At 35.3% G+C, this 24766-nt stretch overlaps 5 protein-coding genes across 7 annotated transcripts in view; 3 read left to right on the forward strand and 2 right to left on the reverse strand.

Moving 5' to 3' along the window:
- The window catches only part of LOC144441464 (protein bicaudal D homolog 1-like), a 30012-nt gene extending 21540 nt beyond the window's left edge, over positions 1-8472 (reverse strand). For all 3 annotated transcript variants that reach the window (XM_078131060.1, XM_078131052.1, XM_078131044.1), the window contains exon 1: positions 8183-8472. In XM_078131060.1, coding sequence (XP_077987186.1) covers positions 8183-8398 — 216 coding nt within the window. In that variant the 5' untranslated portion in view covers positions 8399-8472. The remainder of the gene's footprint in view (positions 1-8182) is intronic.
- On the forward strand, positions 8003-13275 carry LOC144441500 (zinc finger CCHC-type and RNA-binding motif-containing protein 1-like). The gene is made up of 8 exons (XM_078131089.1): positions 8003-8062; positions 8528-8880; positions 9140-9168; positions 9838-9949; positions 10474-10581; positions 11425-11531; positions 11879-11984; positions 12520-13275. Exons 2-8 carry the CDS (start codon positions 8797-8799, stop codon positions 12667-12669), a joined length of 696 nt encoding a protein of 231 aa, XP_077987215.1. The 5' UTR covers positions 8003-8062; positions 8528-8796; the 3' UTR covers positions 12670-13275.
- Positions 13276-13444: 169 nt separating this feature from the next.
- On the reverse strand, positions 13445-16198 carry LOC144438870 (thioredoxin-like protein 4B). Its single transcript, XM_078128080.1, has 3 exons — positions 16028-16198; positions 15571-15722; positions 13445-14433 (listed from the first exon to the last, which is right to left on the reverse strand). Exons 1-3 carry the CDS (start codon positions 16157-16159, stop codon positions 14268-14270), a joined length of 450 nt encoding a protein of 149 aa, XP_077984206.1. The 5' UTR covers positions 16160-16198; the 3' UTR covers positions 13445-14267.
- A 251-nt stretch (positions 16199-16449) lies between these two features.
- On the forward strand, positions 16450-20341 carry LOC144438180 (tRNA methyltransferase 10 homolog C-like). Its single transcript, XM_078127217.1, has 2 exons — positions 16450-16516; positions 18512-20341. The coding sequence occupies exon 2, from the start codon at positions 18542-18544 to the stop codon at positions 20099-20101; it is 1560 nt and encodes a 519-aa protein (XP_077983343.1). The 5' UTR covers positions 16450-16516; positions 18512-18541; the 3' UTR covers positions 20102-20341.
- A 1631-nt stretch (positions 20342-21972) lies between these two features.
- LOC144440726 (protein DGCR6-like) lies at positions 21973-22870 on the forward strand. The gene has a single exon (XM_078130112.1). The coding sequence runs from the start codon at positions 22114-22116 to the stop codon at positions 22708-22710; it is 597 nt and encodes a 198-aa protein (XP_077986238.1). The 5' UTR covers positions 21973-22113; the 3' UTR covers positions 22711-22870.
- The last annotated feature ends 1896 nt before the right edge of the window (positions 22871-24766 follow it).

Genomic DNA, 24766 nt, shown 5'->3' on the forward strand with positions numbered 1-24766 from the left:
TAGGTTAATTAGCAGGGTTTCCACAATTTACACAGTAAGTACATTAGAATGGCTTTCAAATTATATCCAGTGAGTAAATTTAAGTCTTTAGTTTACAAAGACCGTTGTTATCTAGTTGGAAACCTTACTATGTGACTAAATCAACATAAATGTAATACTTGGGTTCAAAACTATTGTATCGATCTATACATACCACAACTAGGTATGCTTCCATTATTTATCAATTGATACCTAAACCAGGTCTGTGGCTGCCCTATATATTTACAATCTGTGATGTCCTTTGCATACATTGTCAATAGAAGGAATGGCATGTGTTGTATTGTCACAAATTTACCTTTCTGTGAAGACAATAAGAGCTATTGTTCGGACTAGAACCACAATAACTAGGTCAGGCATATACATAACAGTCAAAGATTTTGTAGGATGTTACCTGTATTGTTAATCAAAAGCAGTAAGTAACATATGAAAAGTAAGATGCTGTCTTGATTTTATTCTGTAGAGGTCTATTCAGAAATGGTTTAAAAACCAAGACAGAGATGTCACCTGCATCATGCATGTGTATGAATTCCAAAGTACATAACTGATAATAACAATAAGCTATATCCCCACAAGTCTCTATCCTGACAAGGTGAAGATGGTGACTGGTTTATTGTAAAGGTGGCTGGCACATCTAAGTGGTCTCAATTTTCATGTGCTGCAGCCATTACTTCTTTTTCTGTCAAACAATAATGACTTATCACCAATGCCCTGCAGTCAAAATATTGTATCTCAATACTTTGTCAAGAATAAAACAAACAATCACTAAAGGTATAGGGCAAATGTCATAAATTTTACTACAACTACACAGATGGTTTTTGTTAGTTGATTTTGAAGAGATGGTTAGTTACTGTTTTTATACATGATATGTACATGTACATGTATGTGTGTTGTGCAACGTGTTTCAAATCACAATCTTCTTTTTCCACAAAAAATTTAATGTTTACAATATTTGATAAATTGTAATACACATTACATTTGGTGGCAATATTTTAACAGATTTCTCAGGAATACAACATGAACTAATTTACATATAATAGTTTTGGAAAGAATATGAATATACATGTACCAGTAGATCTAACATTGCAAACACACATGCAAGTACAAATGTAGTATTTCTTATGTATGATGCCAATGTTGTTAATACCTGTCATATACATATGGTGGTCATTATTGTAACATCTCAGAACAATTTTCTAAGTTTATACATGCAGGCAGTTTTAGTACATAATAACATATATAATATAATAAGGTGGAGCTAAAACTAACTGCAAGTGTGCACACTAGTTGTTCACTGTTGTAACTGGAATTGTGGGTGTAAACTTGTACACAATGGAAGGGTACAAAGTCAATATATGTCAATTGGTAAAGTGTGTTATTCTGGAAATCAGGGCACCAGTAAAACTGACCTTCAATATGTTGTGATATGAGGTAGATTTTACCCATTGTCTAGTTCAGTATCTTTAACTGAGGGCCTCTACCAAGGTTCCAATATTTCTCATTATTTTAAGCTAGACAAGAGTATAATTACACTTTGATCACTTCACCCAAAGCTTTATGTAACATTTACATCTATATAGATCATATTATTAGTAATAGTTAACCTTTAGATACCATGGTTTATTTTTAGCAACCTTCATTGACACCATGCACCTTGAGAGTCTGTCGGATTCATAGTCTGAACATGTTGTACAGAAGGTTTATAAAATCTTATGACTAACATATCTCAGTATGATAGGCTCAGCACTGCTAAAATACATGCGGACTGCAATTTTCAGTCCACAGCTTGCCTACACTCAAAGTTACCGACAATCATTACTCAATAGGGCGTATTGTAAATTATGATTCCTATGTGTTAGCTTTGGCTGATTATATGTATTTTAAGTCAACAGTAATTCATTCTTACCAGCTGTTCATGTAAATGAAAATATGTAGTGAACACAAAGAATGTTGCACATAGATATTTAATGCCCATAGAATATTGCATAAATGATATAGCTAATAAATTCACAGCTTCATCATTGATATTTTTCAAATCATAAAAAGCAGTGGAGGGAAAAAAATCTAACAATCGCAGAAAATAGGACTTGTGATCATACACAGTGAGAATGTTGCCTGCACAAATATGCAAGTGAGGATTTTCAGCAACTAGTTGAACAAGACAGATTGTGGAAAGCTATATGTATCCTTGTTGCTATTAGTAACACCATGGAAGTAGGAAGGCCTGCCAACCTATACTATTATATATTGAGACATCTCTAACCACAAATATAATTATTCAACAAAGCACAGCAGAATATTCATCATTAGATAAATGACTGAGAAGTGGCATGATAATGTACTATGTATGTATATAGAAATCAAGACTCTGTATATGTGTAATTAACACCTAACATTTGGTCAGACCTTTACTGTGCCCCAAAACAATGGAAAGCATAAACTGACAACCTTTCTCTGGGTATATTTCAAGATAGCAAATAAAGGCTAAAATTAAATGTATTTAAATATTCATATAGCTGCTACAGTCAATTACATTGGGTATTGTATTTTTGTCCTTCATGCATGCCAAATATTTCTTTTGTGCCATGTTTTAATAATAAATCACACTAAAGTCAGACAGAAATTAATAACTGTCTGAGACTCTGTGTCATGGCTGAAACGACTTTTTTTGAAATCCTATCTCCACTTCCATCTTACCATCTGTGTAACAGGACAGTGAGGTGAAATTTTGACAATAAGTTCAAGCACATATGGCTAGAGTATCCTGACTAATCAGACCATGTGTTGGACTAACATTCTAATAAACACACAACAGATGTGTAGTTTCCTATGTTTTATAACTATGTGGGTATGATATTTTATGTAAACAGGGTATACTGTAATAGTTTTTTTGGTAATAATTTGCTTTTACATATTAGTTTCACTGGTCATTTCAAAATCAAGTTAGTAGTATTCAAACGATTTGAGTTCAGAGAAATCTAACAGTTAACTCTTGATACTTGAATGACCAGGCTTCATATTCGTCTTGATGCCAACATGGTTTCTAACTAATGGAGATGTAATATTTATGGTAATGATACTGTATAGGAACTAGACTAGCTTCATATAATCCCAGTCAAATTTTAATATCTCCTTCAGGCATTTTGTTATTGTTATTTGGTATTTTGTTCACATTCATTGATTTGTTAAACATACCAGACTTTGTTATAATAAAACATACCAATGTTTCTTAAAACCAATTGAATAGAATTTGAGTATAAATAAAGTATCCACTAAGCTGGGCCAGGAGGATGACTATTACTACATTTTTTTTCTTTTTGTTGTTTGAGCGACAAAGATAGAAAACATTGGATATGGTGACATATTCTCAAAAACTGATTTTCATTTTTCTGACATTTCATATCAAGTCACAAGATCATAGTTTTACACAGGTTCAATATGAACCAGTGACTGTTTCACTGGTCATGTTTGTATGTGTTATCATGGAAGTAGGAAGTCCTTCGTACCTCCATGGTGTTATAAATCCAAATCTGAACAATACCAGGTTTGTGTGATGTGTTTGTAATACTCTATGAATAGTTCCACCCCTTCCCTAAGTAGAAACAGGTAATCTCATTACATACTTAACATTCAAACACAGTCTTTGTGGTTTGAAACACAGGTAAACTACCTGTAGACTCTTCCCTGGAGAATTGTAATAGAAAACTGCAAGTAAGTTTATGTAATGGATAGAGTACTCAATGTAAGCTGACTGGAGCCCAGCAATTTAGTATATCCTGAATTGTCCATTTATCTAATGATATCTCTCCACAGACCAATGTACTAATTTGGAGTGCCCACAGACCTATGTTGAATGTTGTACACAGGTGCCAGTCATATTATGTCACTTCCTAGGCCCGAGAGAACTCCTGTAATTTGACATCCAGCACAAGTGTAATCCATGCATAGACTAATGTAATTCAGTTTGCAGAGTTGGTATGAGAAGACGAACATTTCAACATACATTAAAACATGTACCAATAACATACAGAAGTGGCTACTTTTGGATAATAAAATAACGTCAATCAGATTATACAAGCACTGTTGTATGTGTGGAATGTATGCTTTCTTCTTGGCTTGATCATTGGGTATTTGAAATGCAAGAAGGGAATGCCGCTATATAGTTTCTACGGTCATACTTGACAAGCACAACTGCCATCGACAGCACATACATGTACAATATAAATACACACACACACATACATACATACATACATACATACATACATGTATGTATATATGTATACATACATCATACATGTATACATACATACATACATACATATTATACATACATACATATTATACATACATACATTTGTACATACATACATACATACATACATACATACATACATACATACACACACATACATATGTATAATATCACTAATATCTAAATACGCTTATTCTATCTTTCAGACATGTTCTATTGGGTTTTCTTTGGCATGCATGATTTTTAAAAAAATTTGCGCGAACCTCATCGTTGATGAATATTTGTGTGGCAGTCATTCCAGTCCATAACATTTAGATATAAAGTTGGATTGTTACCTGCTATATATGTCATGCCTTGACATCCTTGATAAAGAATTTTGATTTGAAAGGTCGGATTGTATTTATTTATTCAGACTGTATTACTCATTCCTTATGCATTTTTTCTACATACATACTGTCATACATACATACATACATACATACATACATACATTCATTCATATTACACAGTGACACACAAGTCAACTACATGTAATTTGACAAGAAAATCATCAGTTAACACTAAGTTGACTAACTTTACGCAATAGTGTACATGTAAGTAGTTTTCCATTAGTCTTTACTGGAGAAAGCTTTATGTATCATTTGTATGGATGAAATCAAAAGCATAATTTAAATTTGATTCTATGTGTTATACTTTAACTACAAAATAAAAAGATCCAACATTACAAAAATATCAATTTTTATTTCAATATTGTTTATTTATCATATTCTATCTTTACTTATTTGTCTCTTCATCAATGTTTGGCAAGAAAATTGATTAGAAAAGTGTCTGTATTTCATGTACTGTCGCTAGCACTACATGTAGCTGTATTTATACAATCCGACACATTGTCATTACAATTAACAATATGTACAAATGTTAGAGTTTATTCCAATCAACTCTACTTTGCTTACTTTGTCACTATAAATACATATAAAACATTTGTCACAGAAATTCAACCATGTAGAATAAAGGTCACAGGGTGAAAGAAAGGGCCTGTCCAAGGACTACATTGTTTTGATGGCCTAGTGCTTTGTATCAGATTTCAATAAATAGACCCTTCTAGATGACATAAATGGATGAATATGAAAATACCCCTATGACATCTTCATTATGACTTATACATGAGATGCTTTCTGTAAATCACGTAGCAATACATGATTATGCATGTACATGTTATTTTGTTACTGCCTTTAAACTTGGTCACTTCCATATAGCACAGCCATCTGACTATCTCTTGTACTTTGTTTGTGTTTGTGTGTGTTTTATTCTCATTGGAATCTCAAGGCTGCAGTAGTTTCAAATAAATACTAACTGTTTACAAATTGAAACTGTTACAAGTACACTGTATAGTATACTATGAAAGGCTCAAAGCTGCCTATAGATGAGAATGAACAACACTAGTGTATCTGTGTATATTTTGCGATTGTATAACAGTAGGCTGATATGGTTCCCACACTAAACCACATCTGCGCTGTTCCCATGAGAAAATGATCACCTTCTAGGATGGATTTGTTTCTTGTGAAGTGTTTTATTACTTTGGTCAAATTATATCCCAGCTAGATTATATCTCTCATCGTTTTATATGTAAATGTCATTACTAATGTAATATAGACATGACTGTTTGTGGTTGTGTCCCTTGTGTAAACACTTTATCCTTCAAATTGGAAACAGACAGATCAAACTTTAGCCACAATACTGCACAGGCAGGTGTGTACCATAAATCAATGTTGACACATCTTTCTATCCAGTCATTGTACTGTACAAAGTCTGAGACTATCACTCTTCTTCTGATACAGTCTTGGATGTTCTCCTCTATGTTTGCTATGAATGTAATCATTCAAAATACTGTCAAACTTTCAGACCTACTGGCTATAAACAGTCTTTGTAATCATAAACCTACCAGAAGACTTTTACACATTTCACACAAGGCAAACATATGATATTTATCCATGTATTCCACATAGCGAACTCTATGAAAATAACAACTGCCTTTCAGACCAATGTCCATCATGGTCTCATCTGATGATCATCAAAGGGTGAACAGAACTGAAACTAAACTGATGCTTGAAATAAGTTGAATTGAACCATGGAACTATTCCATGATTGAACCCTGTCCAAAGTTTACAACAAAATATACACCTAATTGTAAGTTTGTGAGTGGTTTTAGGTATTACATTTTTGGGATTCCAGGGTCAGGTTACACAAATTTTTACTTACTAGTATGTTCAATTGTAATGCACACTACCAGTTCAACTGTTCTTCACTTACACAGTTATCTAACTTTTCCTGAACAGGTTAACAACAAAGGTGTTACCACAGACCCTCTATACATGTATGTAATAGCGGTACTGCGCTGATGCATACACTTGTAAGACAACAAGACAATAGGGGGGAAAGATGTTTCAGTGCTTGTAGTCAAAACAACTTGAAAAGTACAACAGAGTGCAAACATTTACTGCCTTAAGCTACATTTCAGTTGTGCAGTATTTACTGTCGATGACTGCTTTTGGGATTTGTCGACAGGATGTGATTCCACTGTCAAGAGTTTCATGATACTCACTCCATGTCACAAAACTGGACTGTAAGATTATTCTTCCTGTGAATTCCACAATTACATTTGCTTTTTTCTATATTTTCAATAATTTTAATTTGTCCTTTCAGCTGGACATCTTTCCTCTAGTCCACCATTTGAAAATCATCATACTAAATTACTATCCTACAAAGAAACTCCACTTGCTTCAATCATAGAAGTGGGTTATACTTCTATGCTTCAATGTACTGGAATGGCAATATGTGACTAAAATATTCAGTTCCAGATAATATCAATTTCGAGTTTGACAGATATCAATGTCACACAATGACATCTAACATACCCTTGTCTGTACTTTATTGACTTACAAATCATATCTTGAGCTATTGACCTGGTTTAGATTGCCTCACTTTAACTTCTAACATATGCCGTTTATGGAACACCTACCCACTCAGAAATATTGACATGCTAGTTTACATATGAATGAAGTTGAATACAGATAAAGATAAATCTGAACAAATCAATGTTCAACTTCTGTCTCTCACACCTTTTAGTTTCAATATGGATATGTCACTAGTGCATCCAAGGTTTACAGAATGCCTGGACAGGACTGCCCAAACAATAGCCATTATATCTGGTATTTTGATTGCTCCTGTGCCTACCATCACCTATTGTAGTGTCAACAATACTTATTCAGTTAACAAAACTGTTATACAATAACAGCGTTTATCTTTGTTTCCATTCATTCAAATTCAACGTCTTGCTTTTAGAATGACAACGCCATTTTCCATCGACTGTGGTTTCATGAATATACCAATTAATACATATCATATGTCAATCTGCTATCCCTCAATAGAGTGCTACCTTCTTCAGCAAGCATACACTTTCTATAACATTTTAATACGACGTCGTAAGTTTACAGTGACGTTAACGTCCAATTTTTTACGACACAAATACCTTTCTTTTTGTTTACAAATATTTTCGTTGGGGTTTGATAAAACGGTAACTTTTGCGCGAGGACTGACCATCGGGGTTTGGAGTGATCATGGATCTATTATCATTGCGGGGGCTAGAATCGACCCGCCCAACTATTCACTTCCTGTGTTTCATATTTAATTTCACACCCGACCATATTGTCACTGACACTGGTCGGTCGATCGCACCAACTGTACTCTCTCGGAGTTTGCATACGAGTTTGGGTGGGCCTAGAAAGATAAAGTCCTTTTTGATCAGCATGCAGTCAAATAACTCCATACCTATATTTTCGTTACTTGAATATCACTCGAGTGACAATGGAAGTCAAAATATTCAAACCATACCTCTTTTGCCATCTGGAGTTCAAGTTTAGTAGTTTCGTATAGTGTTTCGAGGTCTTCATACTGTTGCTTCAGTGTTTGCTTTTCTTCCAGTACCACCAACCCGTACTCAGCTGCTTGAATTTTCTCGTGGCTAGCTTCTGATAGCTCACGGTTCAGACGTTCAATTTCGTGTCTAAGATCGTCGATACTCTCCATGTTTGTATCGGCGTGTGTCATGTTGTTGGGTGGGGATAAAACTGGCAAGATAGAACGAAATTTGCGGCCGGGGTTCGGCTGACTACTTATCACTGGTGACCGCCATGTTAAATATGCAAATCTAACGGTAGGATTACATCATTTTTCCAGATTAGACCACTAGAGGGCGGAAATCAAAATGGTTGTCGTCGAAATGCGTACGTTTGTATAAATCCCGGGTACATCATGCAAATAGACTAGTAAACTGACAATAGACTTCACATTAGTTGCCTATGTCTGTATATGCGGGAGCCACTCGAATTGAATTTGTTTCATTAACCATATGGTATTCTTGAAAGCTCTGTGTTGAGGTGAAAGTTATAGTTTTCGCCGCACATGAGAGACCCAAGTCACCAAAACAACGTCCAGGCCAAGTGAACATGAGTGGTGGGCTTGCACCAAGTAAAAGTACTGTGTACGTCTCAAACTTACCATTTTCTCTCACAAATAATGACCTACACAAGGTAAGATTTCCCAAGGAAGTGTCAGAGTAAATCGATTATGTAATGTAATGTAATGTAATGTAATGTAATGACTAATGTAATGAAATGAAATGTACATACATGTGGTGTAATGTAGTGATGTTCATGAGCCAAAACTTCAAAAGTTGCATTTCGTTTCTCAGTTTCTGCAATAGTTGTATTTGTAATCTAGATCCATAGTGTGAACATGTGTGGGGTGAAAATAAATTAACCATCTTTTTCATGTATTATCTTATTTCAGATTTTTGAAAAATATGGGAAAGTTGTCAGGTAAGTTTTCAGGGACTTTATCCATTTCTTACCAATCCCTCGTATGGCCCAAATATTGCCTCTGCAGACCATGGGTGCCTGAGAGAAGTGACCAATTTAGAGATAGAGATGTACATGGCAGTTGTGTGAATAATGTCTTCTAAACTCATAATATTATAGTCCTATTTGAAAAGAGTTTATGATGTACCTTTTTAGAAAACATCAAAGATGAAGAGGACTGCCAAATTTTCCATATTTAATAGTTTAGCAAGAATGAGAATTACCCAACTGTTATCGTGAGATAGTACTTAGAGTCAAAGTCAGTCACCAAGGTAGCCCATACTTGTAGATGATTGACAGTCCTTATTGCATGTTATGGAAATCTATTAAAAAGTTGATGAAGATGATGTTCATGGTTCCAAGAATCAATAGGACAGTACAATGTAGTTACTTTGGAACGGTAAATTGGAAACGAATACAACGTTTTGATCCATCTACTATGGCCCTTGATCACACAATGATCTGACATCAACACTGAATAATTAAATCATTGTGTGATCAAGGTCCATAGTAGATGAATCGAAACATCGCATTCATTTCCAATTTATCGTTCCAAAAGTAACTATATTGTACTGTCCTGTTAAAAAGTTATGAAAGATGTATATGAAGAGTTATCATTCTTTCTTGTAGGGTGACAATAATGAAAGATAAAGAGACAAGAAGAAGTAAAGGTGTAGCATTTGTATTGTATTTGAAGAGAGATGAAGCATACAAAGCCATAAAAGCATTGAACAACAAAGAAGTATGTATACTCTGCATTTCACAGATTTATGTATTCTTCAACAGTCAAGTGTGCATCATTCGCCAAGTTATATTTGTATAAGGGCTTCTCAGTGAAAAATAAAAAATAATTATTTTTGTGAAACTTTGTAAATCTAAAGATTACAGATAGAAGCCCAATAACGCACTCACACACACACACACACACACACACACACACACACACACACACACACACACACACACACACACACACACAAATTATAGGTTCACATGATAATCATAATCCATAGATATGGATACATCTGATGCATACATTTTGAGTGTACCATTGGACTAGCAAATTAAATCCAAGCAGTATTGCTTGTAACTGTGAATACAAATTTTACCCATGAGGTGCAGGATATTTAATGGAAAACATCAACTGTATCTTTAGTTCTGTGATGCTAGATTTTGTATATAATGTGTCTCTAATATTCAAACAACATGATAGTATTAAATAGTCTTTGTAACTTAATCATGTCTAAAACTGTTTCTCTTGTTCAGCTATTTGGTAGGAAATTGACCTGTAAGGTTGCATCTGACAATGGCAAAGCATCAGAGTTTATCAGACGGAGAGAATACCCAGACAAATCACGCTGTTATGAATGTGGGGTAAGTCAGTTGACCTTTCTTGTCAATCTTGCCATCTCATGATAGAGGAAAGCAATGTCAGAAATTGATCAACAAGTCAGTAGACCTTCCTAGTGAATACTGCCCTCTAGTGATAGAGAGCAGCATTAGGAACAGGTCAGTGACAAGTCAAGTAGACTTCTCTCTTAATTCTGTCCTCTAGTGATACAGAACAGTGTTAGAGATATGTCAAAGACAAATCAGTAACCCTGTCTAGTAACACTAGTACCGTCTCATGATAGAGTAGAGTAATGTCTGAAATACAATGTAGGTCAAAGTCAAGTTGGAGACCGTACAAAAATCATGTCCATCATCATACAGTGATGAGGAATGACAGTGAAAGCAAAGAATAGTCAAAGCGTGAATTTTAACAGAAATGTATAAAATGTTAGCAAACTTAACTAGTGATTGATTCTGGTTATCATGTTTGAACATGATGGCCTGATGAGCACCGCCGTGATGTCAATTCATGCAGATCATTATGAAAGGAAGAGAGGGGAGCAAAGCTGTTGTAAACAATTCACAATAGGGTGTATCTTACAATCAGCAACAGACAAGCATTGACAAGTGGAACTTATTACACAGGGAGAATAAACAAATTAATTGGATTTAAACACTTATGACAGCATTTTGGAAAAGCAGAGACTTCTATTCCGTTATACTTCTCTCTGTACTTCCAGGTGTTATTAATCCAATTCATTTGTTTATTCTCCTTGTTTGTAACAAAGTTCCACTTGCCAATGCGTCCTGTTGCTCATTGTAAATAAAGTTTACAATGTAACTTTAGGTGAATGCAATCTCTGATTTATAAGTTTGTCATTACAGGAATTGGGTCACCTCAGTTACAAATGTCCTAAGAATGCCTTAGGAGAGAGAGAAGCACCAAAGAAAAAGAAGAAAATTAAAGACAAGAAAAAAGAGGAGGCATACAGGTTGGTATATGATTAGTAGAGGCATACATACAGGTACAGTTGTCATTTTGCATCAGTGCAATAAGGTCATATGTGCTGTACAATTGTATAGCAGATACAACCTCATTGCACTGATGTGATGAAATTAACCAACAGGTGAACATCTCCTTTGGCCATTATGATGATTATAGAGGCAGTCTAAAAGCAGTTACTTGGGTTCTGCAACCACCTTGGAGTAAGGAGGGCAAATGCCACTATGCTTTTTGAGGGGTAATAATGTTTATTTATAGAAATGATGTTAGTGCAGTGCATAGCATGGTGTTGTCATTATACTTATAGAGCGACTCATCTTTGTGTTTGTCAAACAGATACCAAGAGGAAGAAGAAGAAGAGGAGGAGGAGGAGGAGGAAGAAGAAGAGGAGATTGGAGAAGATCCTGCTTTAGAGAGTTTAAGTGCTGCCATTCAGTATCAGGTAAGACCCGGCTTTAGAGAGTCTAAATGCTGACACAGACTCGCCTAAAGCCATTGTAACATGTAGTGCAATAATCAGTAATACTGTGACAGATCTAAATGTAATACATGCACAAGACCAAATGTATAGTGATCAGATGCATTGTATTTTCATGGCTGGCAACCAGAAACATATATCAGTTACAAGCAAATATCTCTTTGTAAAGTGTACAACAATTATCAAGACTATGACACTCTCTTTCCAGACTCCATGTCTGTGCTTCTCTAACCATGTGTGTGTGGAAAGACTGCCTCTTGGAGTGAAGGCCTTCTTTCTATTGATATAATATATTTCATCAAGGAAGTATAAATCAACTACACAACCAAAGTAGCCATGGGACAGCGCCCTCTATTGATAAACAGTTTAGATATGGTGATAAGGCACTATGTGTGATTTTCACACAATTATTACAAATTCATGATATTTGCACTATAGACAATCACATGGTTTGGAAATAAAATCCTGGTAATTATGTACTTTTGCTTGTTTATTTCAGCAAGAGAAAATGGAGGAGGAAGAATACAGATATAGAGTTGCTACGGGTAACTATGATGCTGGAGAAGCATCAACCAGTTCAGCTGCCAAAGCTGTGAAAATTAAGAAAGATGCATACTTCAGTGATGAAGAAGAAGTTGACACAGACTGACATTGTGGAACTATTTCAACATTACAAATGTGACCTTTGACCTCTCATGGTCTAACTTTGAAAGTACTAGACAATTGAAGACATTTTAATTCTTTCAAAACATGAGAATATTAAAAAAAAAAAGAAGCCAACTGTCATCCTTATGAATATAGTGTGCTGTCAAGAATTACAGTATTTTGCTATAGTTTAGTTGGCTAACAGGATAAACTTTTTCTGGAAAATGAGAGATAACAAAGACTACTTTGTGTTCATCTTTTCAGTTTCAACTTAGTTCAAGTTTTTAGCACAACTGAACTTAGGGTCATGTAGTTCTCTGGGCTTGGCAAAGAGTGTGTTTGGGTAAAAATTCGGTGTAAGGTGTGTGTTTTCAACATACTCTAAAACAACATATTAAACTGGTTAGGATATCAAGATATGAAAATCGTGCAAAGATGATTTGATAGGTGATACACAGTTTGGATAAAAACAATATTTTTTAATCTGAGAATTGGGCCCAAACTTTTTCCTTCCCAAAAACAGTCATGAGATTACATGTATTGTGGTATATTGAAACAATATAGCAATAAATGTACAATTATACGCCATGTTGTAAGAATACTAAGATGTGTGAAGGTTTAAAAAATCTCAATAAAGTTAACTTTTTTATTGAAGAAATAATAAATAATCAGTGCAAGTAATTTCTCAAGTTGATATTTATTTTACAAATTTGACATTTATATAAATTTTCAGCTTACAGAAAAGTACAACTGTCCATGAAACTTAATTTTGATGGATTATCCAACCTCTATCCACTGCTATTTTTACCATTGTATTATGGGATTTGAATACATTTTTTTTACCACAACAGAGATCTCTTGGTTGTCATTTTACATTTCATTGTCAAATGTGAACAGTATGGCAGACCTCTTTGTCATCATCATAAGTCAATCCTACTAATTCTGTCTATCAGACCTATTACAGTGTACTCCTTGTAGTAGTAAGAAGTACTAATAAGAAGATGAGCAAAAGGTGACATCCATGTGTTCTCACTTTTATTTTATCAACTTATAGTTGTATGATGTTTGCAAGAAGTCTTTCAATTCTCATTCCACACAGACTTAGCTATAAAGAGTTCTTGCCTTCATACTATGATAGTAATATGATATTGGCCTGGATGTTGTGAGATTGCTTGGCTTTACACCATCAACCCAAGTTTCATCTGACCCATATTCACACAAGGGGCCTGAATGTGAAGGAAATCATCAGTGTTTATAGAAGTGGGTCATCACAGTTTCTATTACTGATGTTATCAATTCTATTCTGTTATCTTGTGTATTTGTACTGCACTTCAGGTAGCTGGGTCAATGTTATTTATAGCATTGGAATGATTACCATTGGTGGTTCATATTGACATATTGACACTAGGTTCCAGCCATTCCAGTACAGTACTATGTCAACACTTTAGTTCCAACTTCAATCCACTGACCATAATTTTTTCAATGCATTGTTGTACCCAGTATCAATATTCATGAACAATCAGATCCCTTCTCTTTGAACTTCCTTGCCTTTTAGATATCATTGTATAGTAATAGTGATGTTGGCCTGTTCTTGTTATACATTCAGATATCTTTGTACAGCAATTCATATTTAGTGATGTTGGCTTGGTCTATGGGACTGGTCACCATCAATTTACCTCTCATTGCTCCAGTGAAGATCACCTCAATCAGATCAATGAAATCCTGTTTGGTCTTAAATGTTCCTACAAATTTGGTGTGATCTGGACTTCTGTAAATACATGAATATGAAACAGTGTATGTCAAAATATTGGTTCCATTAACAACTGGATCAGAAATGAACAACTACAGTATTGATGCAAACCAAGTGCCACCTAAGTTTATAGGCTAAGATATGTCAGCAAGTGGTCGGTTGAAAGCCGATTCTTCATTTAAAAACTTCAACATATTGTCATATGTTTAAAAAGAATACAGCAGAAAGGTTTATAACTTATAAGTCATACAAGAAACATAACTGCCATAATAGAGTCTGTGATGTTCACTCTAAACAATTATACTGGAAAGCAATCTACAAAAAAATTCTTCTTGCAGTGTGACTTTCCACTACATGTATATCTGTTAAAAGATACAACAACATATAGCTGTTAGTAATGAAATTTCCACTCCCAGAGTGGAAACATTTCTTGGGAGCGAATCCCAATTTTTCACCAACATCTCATCAGCATCATCAGGGGTGTAGAAAATTTGGGATTTGTTTCAAAGAAATATTTTGACTCTGTGAGTAGAAATTTCATTACTAAGTATGAACCCAGAGTCCATGAATATTCAAATATAACTGTTTGACTATAAGCTACCCTAAGAACATGTATGTGGGAATGTGCCACAAAAACAATTCCTAAGGTCCTGTATTTTGAAAGGGGTAAACATTATTCCACAATGTACTTGTATCAACATCTTTGTCTAGAAAACGTCCACATTTCCATTTCTGTATATATGTAGATAACAAATGAATATATGAAGGAAAATGGGAAATTGGTATTTACATATACACACATTTGTCTGTATTGTCTCATTTATAACTTAAAAAGTAAATGTTTGCAGTACACACACATGTAAATCTTTTTCCTTATATGAATGAAATATTCGGTCAAAATTGCTGTGGTAACAATCTTGGAGCTTCTTCATTGTTGTATAAAGATCACATGTGGTAAACCTTCAAGTAATATCTACAAATGGATAAGCTCTTACCAGGCTAGCATCATAATCATCAACACCACACACACACACACACACACACACACACAAACTACAGTCACCATCAGGGCTTCTTAAAAACATTTTCCTTGGCTCACTTCACAAGCATAGTTTAGAGAAACTCCACTGGGAAATGTTGCATATCTTAACTCACCCATAATCCACTTTCATGTGTTGTCCATTGAAGAAAAATACTGTGGATGGTATGAAGGCGATATCAAAGAACTTAGTGTAGACGGGTACACTGTCAACATCCACCAAATAAATGACTGCCATCTTGGACAAATCATGACTTGTTTTCATCAGCTGTAAATGGACAAACAAGGACATGAAATATATACATGTTGACCTGGAATCCATTCTGTCAGAAATGTTATTTCATTTTTAAGTTATTTATTTATTCATCATCCATATAGACAGAATAACACTTCACTGCACACCAATGGGGTCTCCCTAGATTATCTATAATTAAATTAAATTAATCAATAACAATGAAATATCTTGATTTCTGTTCAATTCTAACACTGCAGTTACAGATAATTTTCATTTGTTTATTTGTTGGCTTCAAATTTCATGCATCATCCATCAATATGATTAAACTGACAACATACAATTTCGTCGATCTGCATGCAGACCAGATCATCGTCACGTCCAAAACGTAGGACCAATACCAGATCTTCCGTCTTCTTAATAACTTCGTCCACCTCTTTCTTTCTTTTTAGCTTGGGAAGTAGATAACTCATCCTGACTGCATATCTGACGGTAAACTTGTACAGAGTAAAATCACGTGGTAGAGCCTTCACCTTTGACCTTTGTGGAACCCTTTAAGTTTGTGCTTTTACAAAGAGAAAAAAATGCAAATATTCATAATATGCGCCTGATTATTTCAACTTTGACATTAGAAAATGAACATATGAATATTTTGTATAATATTTATTTACTTCGTAGATATAAATACAAATTGTACACGAGCAATGATTACATAAAAACAGCCATATTGATAATTTGCAACACGATATGGAAAACTGCGTAACAGAAGATGGCGTGTAGCCGGTGGCGAGTCTGGTAAAAAGTGACAAAACTGGACTTTAAATTGTTCGGTAAGAAAATGATTTCTTTTTCTGACATCTACTGTGATAATTCAGTATATGTACAAGAGTAACAAGTTCATTATTTTTGGACGGATTTGTAAACTAATCCAATCATAAGGTCGATAAATGTAAAGCCACCGATCGGCCGGCCAAAGTATGACCCCGTTTGTGGAAATTCCTGTCGCTGTGTTGGGTTTGTCGTTCTCTTCAAGATCCGGTATCCGTGTTGATGCTTTTTGCGATATTTGAACTCTCTTAGTATTATCAATGTATCATCGAGTTTACGCACGGTTTTATAACACCCCAACACCCCCCTTTCCGTTTTCGGCTTAGTAGCGACACACGTGCACAAAGTCTACCCGCGCCAATGCATGATGCACACTGCCTGAAGTTTCCAACAAATTTCCCATTATAATGATGGAAATAGGATATTTTCATCCCACAACTACCACTTTGCTCCATGATTTCTTTTTGCCATGTAATAAGATTTCTTTAAAAAATATTCTCAAGCAAATTCTTCATTCTTTTCTTGATTGGCCTAAGCCCGAATTATTTATCTTGCTTGTAATTTGTAGGTTATTTTTCATTTGTGTATTTTTAGAGTGTCACTGAAACCTCTGAAAATTGATAAATGTTCAGTCTATTGAAAATACAAACAACCTTGACCTTAATCTGCAAGATAAAAGTTATTTTGCCATGATTGTATCAGCCATATCTCTCACCTCATAAATTAATGTCAGTTGAGGACAATGGACAATGAAGAACTTAGCTGCAATAATTGTAGCGTCTGTTGTGATTTTTTTTATTTAATTTTTTTCATTTTCATTCGCAAAGTTGGGTGGAATTTTCTGCTCAATTACACCTTGCCTGCCAAAAAATTCAGACATTTCCTAACTCCAACATTAATTAAGTTGTAGGTTATTTTTCATTTGTGTTTTTTTAGAGTGTCACTGAAACCTCTGAAAATTGATCAATGTTCAGTCTATTGAAAATACAAACAACCTTGACCTTAATCTGCAAGATAAAAGTTATTTTGCCATGATTGTATCAGCCATATCTCTCACCTCATAAATTAATGTCAGTTGAGGACAATGAAGAACTTAGTCTGTTGTGATTTTTTTTTCATTTCATTTTTTCATTTTCATTCACAAAGTTGGGTGGATTTTTCTGCTAAATTACACCTTACCTGCCAAAAAAATCCAAACATTTCCTAACTCCAACATTAATTATGGAGCCTTCAAGACCCAAGAAATGTTCAGAGGTACCCCAATCCCGTCAACATTGACAGCAGTAGCAACACATGCAGCATTTTGAAACGGGTAGTACACTGACATCTCACTCACGTTTTCAATGTGAATTTGCCCATATATACCTGGCTTTTGTAAATTGTCCTTAATTACTTAAATACTTTTAACAGAAACTCTGAAGTTTGCCTGATGTAGCTAGATTAATAGTAAAATAATACCAGTTATAAAATTGAAAAGAGAGTGTAATGTTCTGATTACCCAACTCATTCTCATGACTAATCAATTAGGGTATGGAAAAAAAGAGAAACTAGTATCAGGTGTCGAGTACCGTTTTTACATTTTTCTTTCTATTAACTATTTTGCCTTGATTGAGTTGTCAAGCCAAAGGAAAGAAAGCATTTCACACTTTAGGTATGTTTTTGTAGCTACAAGCATCATGGTCATCGATTGACATGTAAAGTTTATGATAAGTTCAACGAATTCAATCATATATCCTACACATGTAGGGTCTAGGATTCAACCCATGCAAGAATGAAGCATGATTTTAGATGATGGATATGTTAGTTTTCAAGACTTGTACACACAGAAGTGTTGTCACATTGACCTAGATTTTTCTCAGATTGTGATATTTTACTGTACAATGATTGATAACCACAGGGCATTTCTTTCTTGCATTATAGTACATATGTAAATGAGGGGCAATTGTTTGAAAGTTTTACCATATATAATTATTAGAGTTCTCTTCTTTCTTTTCCAGGAAAGTCAGTTTACAATTTCCAATTTGATCATGTTGAGAGGGAGTACCGTAGTAGCCATCAGAAGGCTGCAGACATCAATACTAGCACGTCATCAAAGGAAGCTAAAACCATCATCAGAATTGCTACAGACATTACCAGACGTGTATGAGGTATTGGAGAGTGGACACGCTTCCTATAGGATACCATGTGTCTACCAGTCTGGTTATTTCTTTCCACCTCACTGGCAAGTAAGAAGTTATAGTACCCACAGATCACCAATTTCTCAGAATATTGATGAAATTCAGAGTTCAGAATGTAAAACCACAGCAGAATGTGTATCTGAGGATGACCAAGGGTGTGTATCCAGTGAGGAGAATGACCTTAATGCTGATGAAGTTAGTGAAAGGATTAAAAGACTAGAAGATGCTAAGTTAATCATAGACATGTGGCGTAAAACTGGGAAGATGGTCCCAGATGAGATAAGCGATGATGACCTGGAAAGGTTTGCGTTACTCAATAGCAAAAATGGAAGGAAAAAGTTTATATACTTCTTAGCCAATAAAGAAGTACAGCAGAAGATGAAAAAAATTGACCAGCAGCGCAAAGCTGAGGAAAGGGCAAAGCAAGCTAAGGATAAGAAATATGAAAAGTTTGATAAGAACACCATTTTTATGTACATTCGGCAAAGTAGTATGGTGAATGCAGATATGTGGAACTTGGCACGGGGTATGAGATTTGGCCCAGATCTTGTCATGGATATGGACTATGAACATGAGATGAATCATCGTGAAGTAGTAGCAGTGGTCAAACAACTTACAGAAGTTGTAGGAGCAATGAAGCCCCACTGGGAACCATTCCATATGCACTGGACAAACATTAAACCAGGTGGAGCCATTGAACGTGAAATGCAACGTGTGTTCAAAGATCATCTGGAAAAACTAGTCATTGACATCACTCATAAACCATTTTTGGAGCTTTTTCCAAGAGATAAGTTGGTTTATTTGAGTCCAGAATCACCAAATGTCTTGACACACTATGATCCAGAGAAAGTGTATATTATTGGTGGTTTGGTAGACCTGTCCATCAAGAAAGGCCTTTCGTTTGCCAAAGTGAAACGCCACAACCTAGAGAGTGCTCGTCTACCTCTTGATCACTTCGTCAAATGGGGTGTAGGTAGTAAAAACTTGACTTTAGATCAAATGGTTCATATTATGTTAAACATTAAAGAAACAAATGATTGGCAACAAGCATTAAAACATGTCCCTGTCAGAAAGATACAGGGCATGTATGAACAGTCTCCAGGAGACAGATACAGAGACAGAAATTCAAGTTATAGAGCAAGCCCACAGATTTCCATGACAGGTGACTTTGCCTTTAGTCGTGCATCCAGACCAGGAAGACAGGAAGATAGATCAGATACGAACAATCCTCATAAAGAACAGGCATGGTATGCAAGGACTTCCTCCCCCTATGAACAAAAGCGTTCAACTCAAACAGACAAGGTGCTTATCGGTAATATGGACAATTTGATAGAACCCGCCCCATTGAGGCAGGTGGACAGAAAACGGGGAAGTGGAAATAGAAGACTAAAATATAGAAAGAAATTTTGAAACGAGGTGTTTTGATATTACCTGTTGGCACGGCAAGTGTACAAATATGCCTATCCAAATGTCAATGCATTTTTAGAAATTATATAAGTTTGTGAAATCTTACAGGATTTGATTTTTCAATATCAATGTCATACAAACTGTATTCTTTGAAAGAAAAGTGTTTCAGATTCCATGGACTTGAATTGGAATGATTTGAACTAGAGTTTACATTACTGCAATTTTCTTTCTGTGTAGTGTTTTTCCTATGAGAGAAACCATGGTAGAATAAAACCTAAGTTTGGAGAAATGAGCATAAATGATGGTTTATGTGTTTATTTCCTTATATTCCCCTCATACACTATCAATCTGTAGTCTGTGTGCAGACATTAAACCTGATTTTGGCAAATGTTTATCTTGGTTTTCAGCAAGCAAAGCAGTTGGATGGGATTGGATGGCAGGAAGGAGTTTATTAGTCAAAGGACATTGTATCATGCTTAGCTTTATCATTGTAGTCATCTATGTAAACCATGCAATACTGGTGATATGAGTATAGGCTGGGTGCACTGTAGAGAACACAAATGTTTATTGAGTCCAGGTTTGTAGAAGGGCTATACTTATAGGTTATGAAGTGGAATCTTTCCCTGTAGTCTCAACGGTATTATTTCAGGTTTGATTGAGTCCGTCGAGTGTCTTCGGATCTGAGGCTATCTGATGCTGAATATGAGGCTCAATATGAGGCTATCTGAATCTGAGGCCAACTTTATACAGCTGTTGATAACATACATCATTTACATGTACATATATGTAGTATGTATGTATGTATCATGTATGTATGTATGTGTGTGTGTGTGTGTGTGTGTGTGTGTGTGTGTAAATACAAAGTAACTTATGATTGCTGGAGTGTATTTACTGATGGTTTTATCAGATTTGTATGTACATGTGATGTATCTACCGAGGTATGTATGTGATGTATGCGTGTGTGTGTGCGTGTGCGTGTGAAGAGAAATGTGTTTTTACATTTGTATATGATCTCTGATGTATGTGAACAATTTTTTTCTATAAATTTCCACAATATGCCTAATCAGCATGTGAATACTTGTTTATCTAGTTTTTAAATCTCCCAGATGGTAGGTAAACTGTGCAAGAATACCTTCAATGGTAACATAAGGTGTGAAGTGTTTTCATAAATTTCAATTCAATTCAATTCAATTCATTTAGATGAAGGGAATTGAATAGAAGAAAGGATATGTCGTCTTTAAATTTATTCAGTCAATCACTTGTCTGTAGTCAATACACATGATAGAGAGGGTGAGTATTCAGTTGCAGAAAAGACGTCAGGGAAAGAAAAACCACAGAAAAATCACTGTTATTAAACCACCAAAAAATTCAAATCAAATCATCACAAACATTATTGGAGCACCCTGTGGTAGCAAGGCAGTATTTGTTAATTGGGTTGAGGGCGCTGTTTGACGGGCTGCCTTCTATGTGCACTGCTGCTAGCAAGCCATCATCCTATCCTGCAACCCCGGGCCTGCAACTTGATGTCTCTTTTGATTCGTAGGTTTGGGATGCCCTTTGATAAGATTATACCAGTTATTATTTTCCCTTTTGGGAAAAGCTACTGAGATCAACTGAATGCTAAGTAAAAGAACAAATTTTCATACTATATTTAAAACGAGAGTAAACTATATTTAATTTATTATTTCTTTAAATATGTATTTTGATTAAAATCTCAGTTGTAAGCATTAGTGCATTCAAAAAGCGAGAGTTAATCCTGCTTGCAGTGTCCCTGGCTTAGCGCTTACATAAAACAAAGGCAGTTCTCGCATAGACGCTTGGTGGCGATATACTACATGAAAGGCATGATGTTGACCAGCTGGTTGGTGACCTACTACGTACCATCATCATGCGTTACTGTTTCCAGCTCCGTCAATGAAGACTAATGCAGAGAAAGAATCAAGATCGGCACGTGAAGGGAATGCTGCATTTCACGATCCAAACAGCATACCTAAAAGTCACAGAAATATTATGAGATGGATCCAAACTTGGTTGCTTCTGTAAACGAAGAAATAGCTCGGAAAGAGCGACTGCAGCAGAGACATTATTTTATTCTTCAGGAACTGCAGAATATGGCCAAAGATTTGCCAGGAACTTTCCAACAAAGACTTGCCTTTGATATGTTATCACTTTTAGCCTCCTCTCTCCTTGATGGCACAGTTTTTGATATCGTAAGAAATTTAGAAGAAATTCAACAGATGACGGAGAAATCACTGCATGAGAAAAGAATGAAGGTCTTAAATGCTCACAAAGTAGCCAAGCAGGATCAAACAAAGAAGCACAGAGAGGCACTTGAGGCATGCCAGACAAGACCACATCATCTACCGGTAGTGAAGACAGCATGTGAGAAAGAGAAAGTTGCGCTTGAACACAGAATCGATGATGAAACCAAGAGAATGAATCAGAAATTGATTTTAGAGTTGGACCAAAGAGTTAGTGAACAACAAGTGACATTGGAAAGGGCAGGTGTTGCTGGTTTCTATGTGACTAACAACCCACAAGAAGTGCAACTCCAGATGTATTTGTTAAATATGATAGTTAAACTTTGTAAGATGGATTTACCACCACTTTGAACAATTTGTCCATCGTCTGCACACAACTTTATAATTTACAGTGACCATTTTTCATCGACAGTTAAGTCAAGTTTATATGCTCCAATTTTCTTTCGTACCTATGGATCATTTTGCAACTCATCTTTGACAATTGCTCAAGTATTATACATTTCAGTTACAAAACCTAATTTTTGTTTCAAATGAAAAAGCATGACATTCTTATTGATTTGGTATCATATACCCAGCCTGAATATGTTGTTCTATCTTCAGCGATGAGAGATTCACAGTACAAAGGAATATGACTGTCATTTTGATAGGTTAGAATCCATCACTAGTGTTGGATGATGTAGGCAATATATGTGTCATATATATGTCACCCCATACACACAACTTACAGAATAGATGAGAACCAGAACTGTAATTAAGAATGTTGTTAGCCAAATCTCAACCAGGCCTGCAACACTGTACACTACAGGATGGATTCATTATTGTTGATGCTCTATGTTATAAATGCTATCTCTCAGTCCACAGAAGAAAGAATAGAACATCTCTGACATTATTGGACTCCATCCTAGTCCAGTGAATTCAGTTAGTTTAGCTTAAAAGAATCTTTACAGCGAGACCTCAAATTTATGTTTTCTAAATTATTTCAATAAAGTGACAATATCATGGTTCATGGTGATGACTATGTTGATAATATACAAATACTTGTTTTTGACAGTGTGGCTGTTTCATGGTATTCATAAAATGTATAGCTATGCAAAGAAGAAAGTTCTACAAATGTTCCATTTTAGGGTATCACTGTAAGCTGCCAAGTATTGATGCAAGATTTGGATCAGTCACAGTTTAATACAACTGTAAACATTGGACACTACTAGTGAACTTGGTTCTCTTCAACTTCAAACCTGAATCTACAAGAAAGACTGAATTTGTATGTAAACGAGCCTAGAGTCAAGTTGTGAAATCGTAATCTAATTTTAGATATGAATACACAGTTGTTAGGGATACGTAAGGTGTGTGCAGAGACCATAGTGGAAATCCCCACACAAGTTGACTCTGGGCTATAAATCCCCCACACAACTTGACTCTGGGCTATAAATCCCCACACAACTTGACTCTGGGCTATAAATCCCCCACACAACTTGACTCTGGGCTATAAATCCCCACACAACTTGACTCTGGGCTATAAATCCCCACACAACTTGACTCTGGGCTATCTGTATCACAGGGACACATAGTACTTCTTAGATTTTTAGTCCCCGAAGGAGGGACTAATACAATGGGCTCTATCCATTTGTCCGTGCAACTGAAATACGTCATTTCTTTGACATGTAATATCAGATTCAGTCAAACCTGGCACAAAGGTGACATAATATAATATAAGGGACATCTGGACATCACTTTCTTTTTCAACATATGTAAATTTGGTTGAATGGTGGCCATATTTGTGGTCAAAAATCAATATTGTTCGCTAATACCTCAAAAAATGTCATATAAGAGTCCTATCAAGTGTTTACTATCATATTATCATGAGCAAAGCTTTCTTTTAAGATATTGAGCTTTGACCCTGACCTCAGGGTCAATTATCAAAATCAAGCCAGTCATTGCATATTACAGACACTTTCGTAATATTTATTTGTTACCAATGTCTTACAAATAAATGTAAATAAGTAAAAGTCATATTTGCAGGTAATATAAAAGTAAAGAAATATACACAGGCAGTACTTTTGGTGGTAATGTCATTTGGTGGCCATATTTGTAGTACAAAATCAATATATTACTGCATAACTCAAGACATTAATACAGAGAGACTCCATTCAAGTGTCTAACCCCATATAACCACATGCAAGCTTTCTTGCATACTTCAGATACTTGTAGCATTTATGTGTGGTCAATTTCTTTTCAATCATGTCTATAGGTAATGCAGGACAAATGAAATATACACATGCATTAATTTTGGTGCTCATATCACTTTTTACTCAATGATGGCCATGCTTGTAGTGAACAATCATGATTTGCTACATACCTCAAAAACATTACTACATAGAGACTACATTCATGTGTCTACCCCGTATTA

Source organism: Glandiceps talaboti, chromosome 1 (genome assembly GCF_964340395.1).
Source record: "Glandiceps talaboti chromosome 1, keGlaTala1.1, whole genome shotgun sequence".
In the NCBI taxonomy this organism is placed as follows: Eukaryota; Metazoa; Hemichordata; class Enteropneusta; family Spengelidae; genus Glandiceps; species Glandiceps talaboti.

What these genes read in the sequence shown, in the direction of transcription:
- LOC144441500 (XM_078131089.1), top strand. Translation starts at nt 8,797, where the DNA reads ATGAGTGGTGGGCTTGCACCAAGTAAAAGTACTGTGTACGTCTCAAAC. An exon ending in AAATATGGGAAAGTTGTCAG is followed by an intron (nt 9,169 to 9,837) that starts GTAAGTTTTCAG and finishes TCTTTCTTGTAG; the next exon opens with GGTGACAATAATGAAAGATA. An exon ending in GTGCTGCCATTCAGTATCAG is followed by an intron (nt 11,985 to 12,519) that starts GTAAGACCCGGC and finishes TGTTTATTTCAG; the next exon opens with CAAGAGAAAATGGAGGAGGA.
- LOC144438870 (XM_078128080.1), bottom strand. Translation starts at nt 16,159, where the DNA reads ATGAGTTATCTACTTCCCAAGCTAAAAAGAAAGAAAGAGGTGGACGAA. An exon ending in GCATGCAGATCGACGAAATT is followed by an intron (nt 15,723 to 16,027) that starts GTATGTTGTCAG and finishes GTCCATTTACAG; the next exon opens with CTGATGAAAACAAGTCATGA. An exon ending in CACATGAAAGTGGATTATGG is followed by an intron (nt 14,434 to 15,570) that starts GTGAGTTAAGAT and finishes ATGTATTTACAG; the next exon opens with AAGTCCAGATCACACCAAAT.
- LOC144438180 (XM_078127217.1), top strand. Translation starts at nt 18,542, where the DNA reads ATGTTGAGAGGGAGTACCGTAGTAGCCATCAGAAGGCTGCAGACATCA.
- LOC144440726 (XM_078130112.1), top strand. Translation starts at nt 22,114, where the DNA reads ATGGATCCAAACTTGGTTGCTTCTGTAAACGAAGAAATAGCTCGGAAA.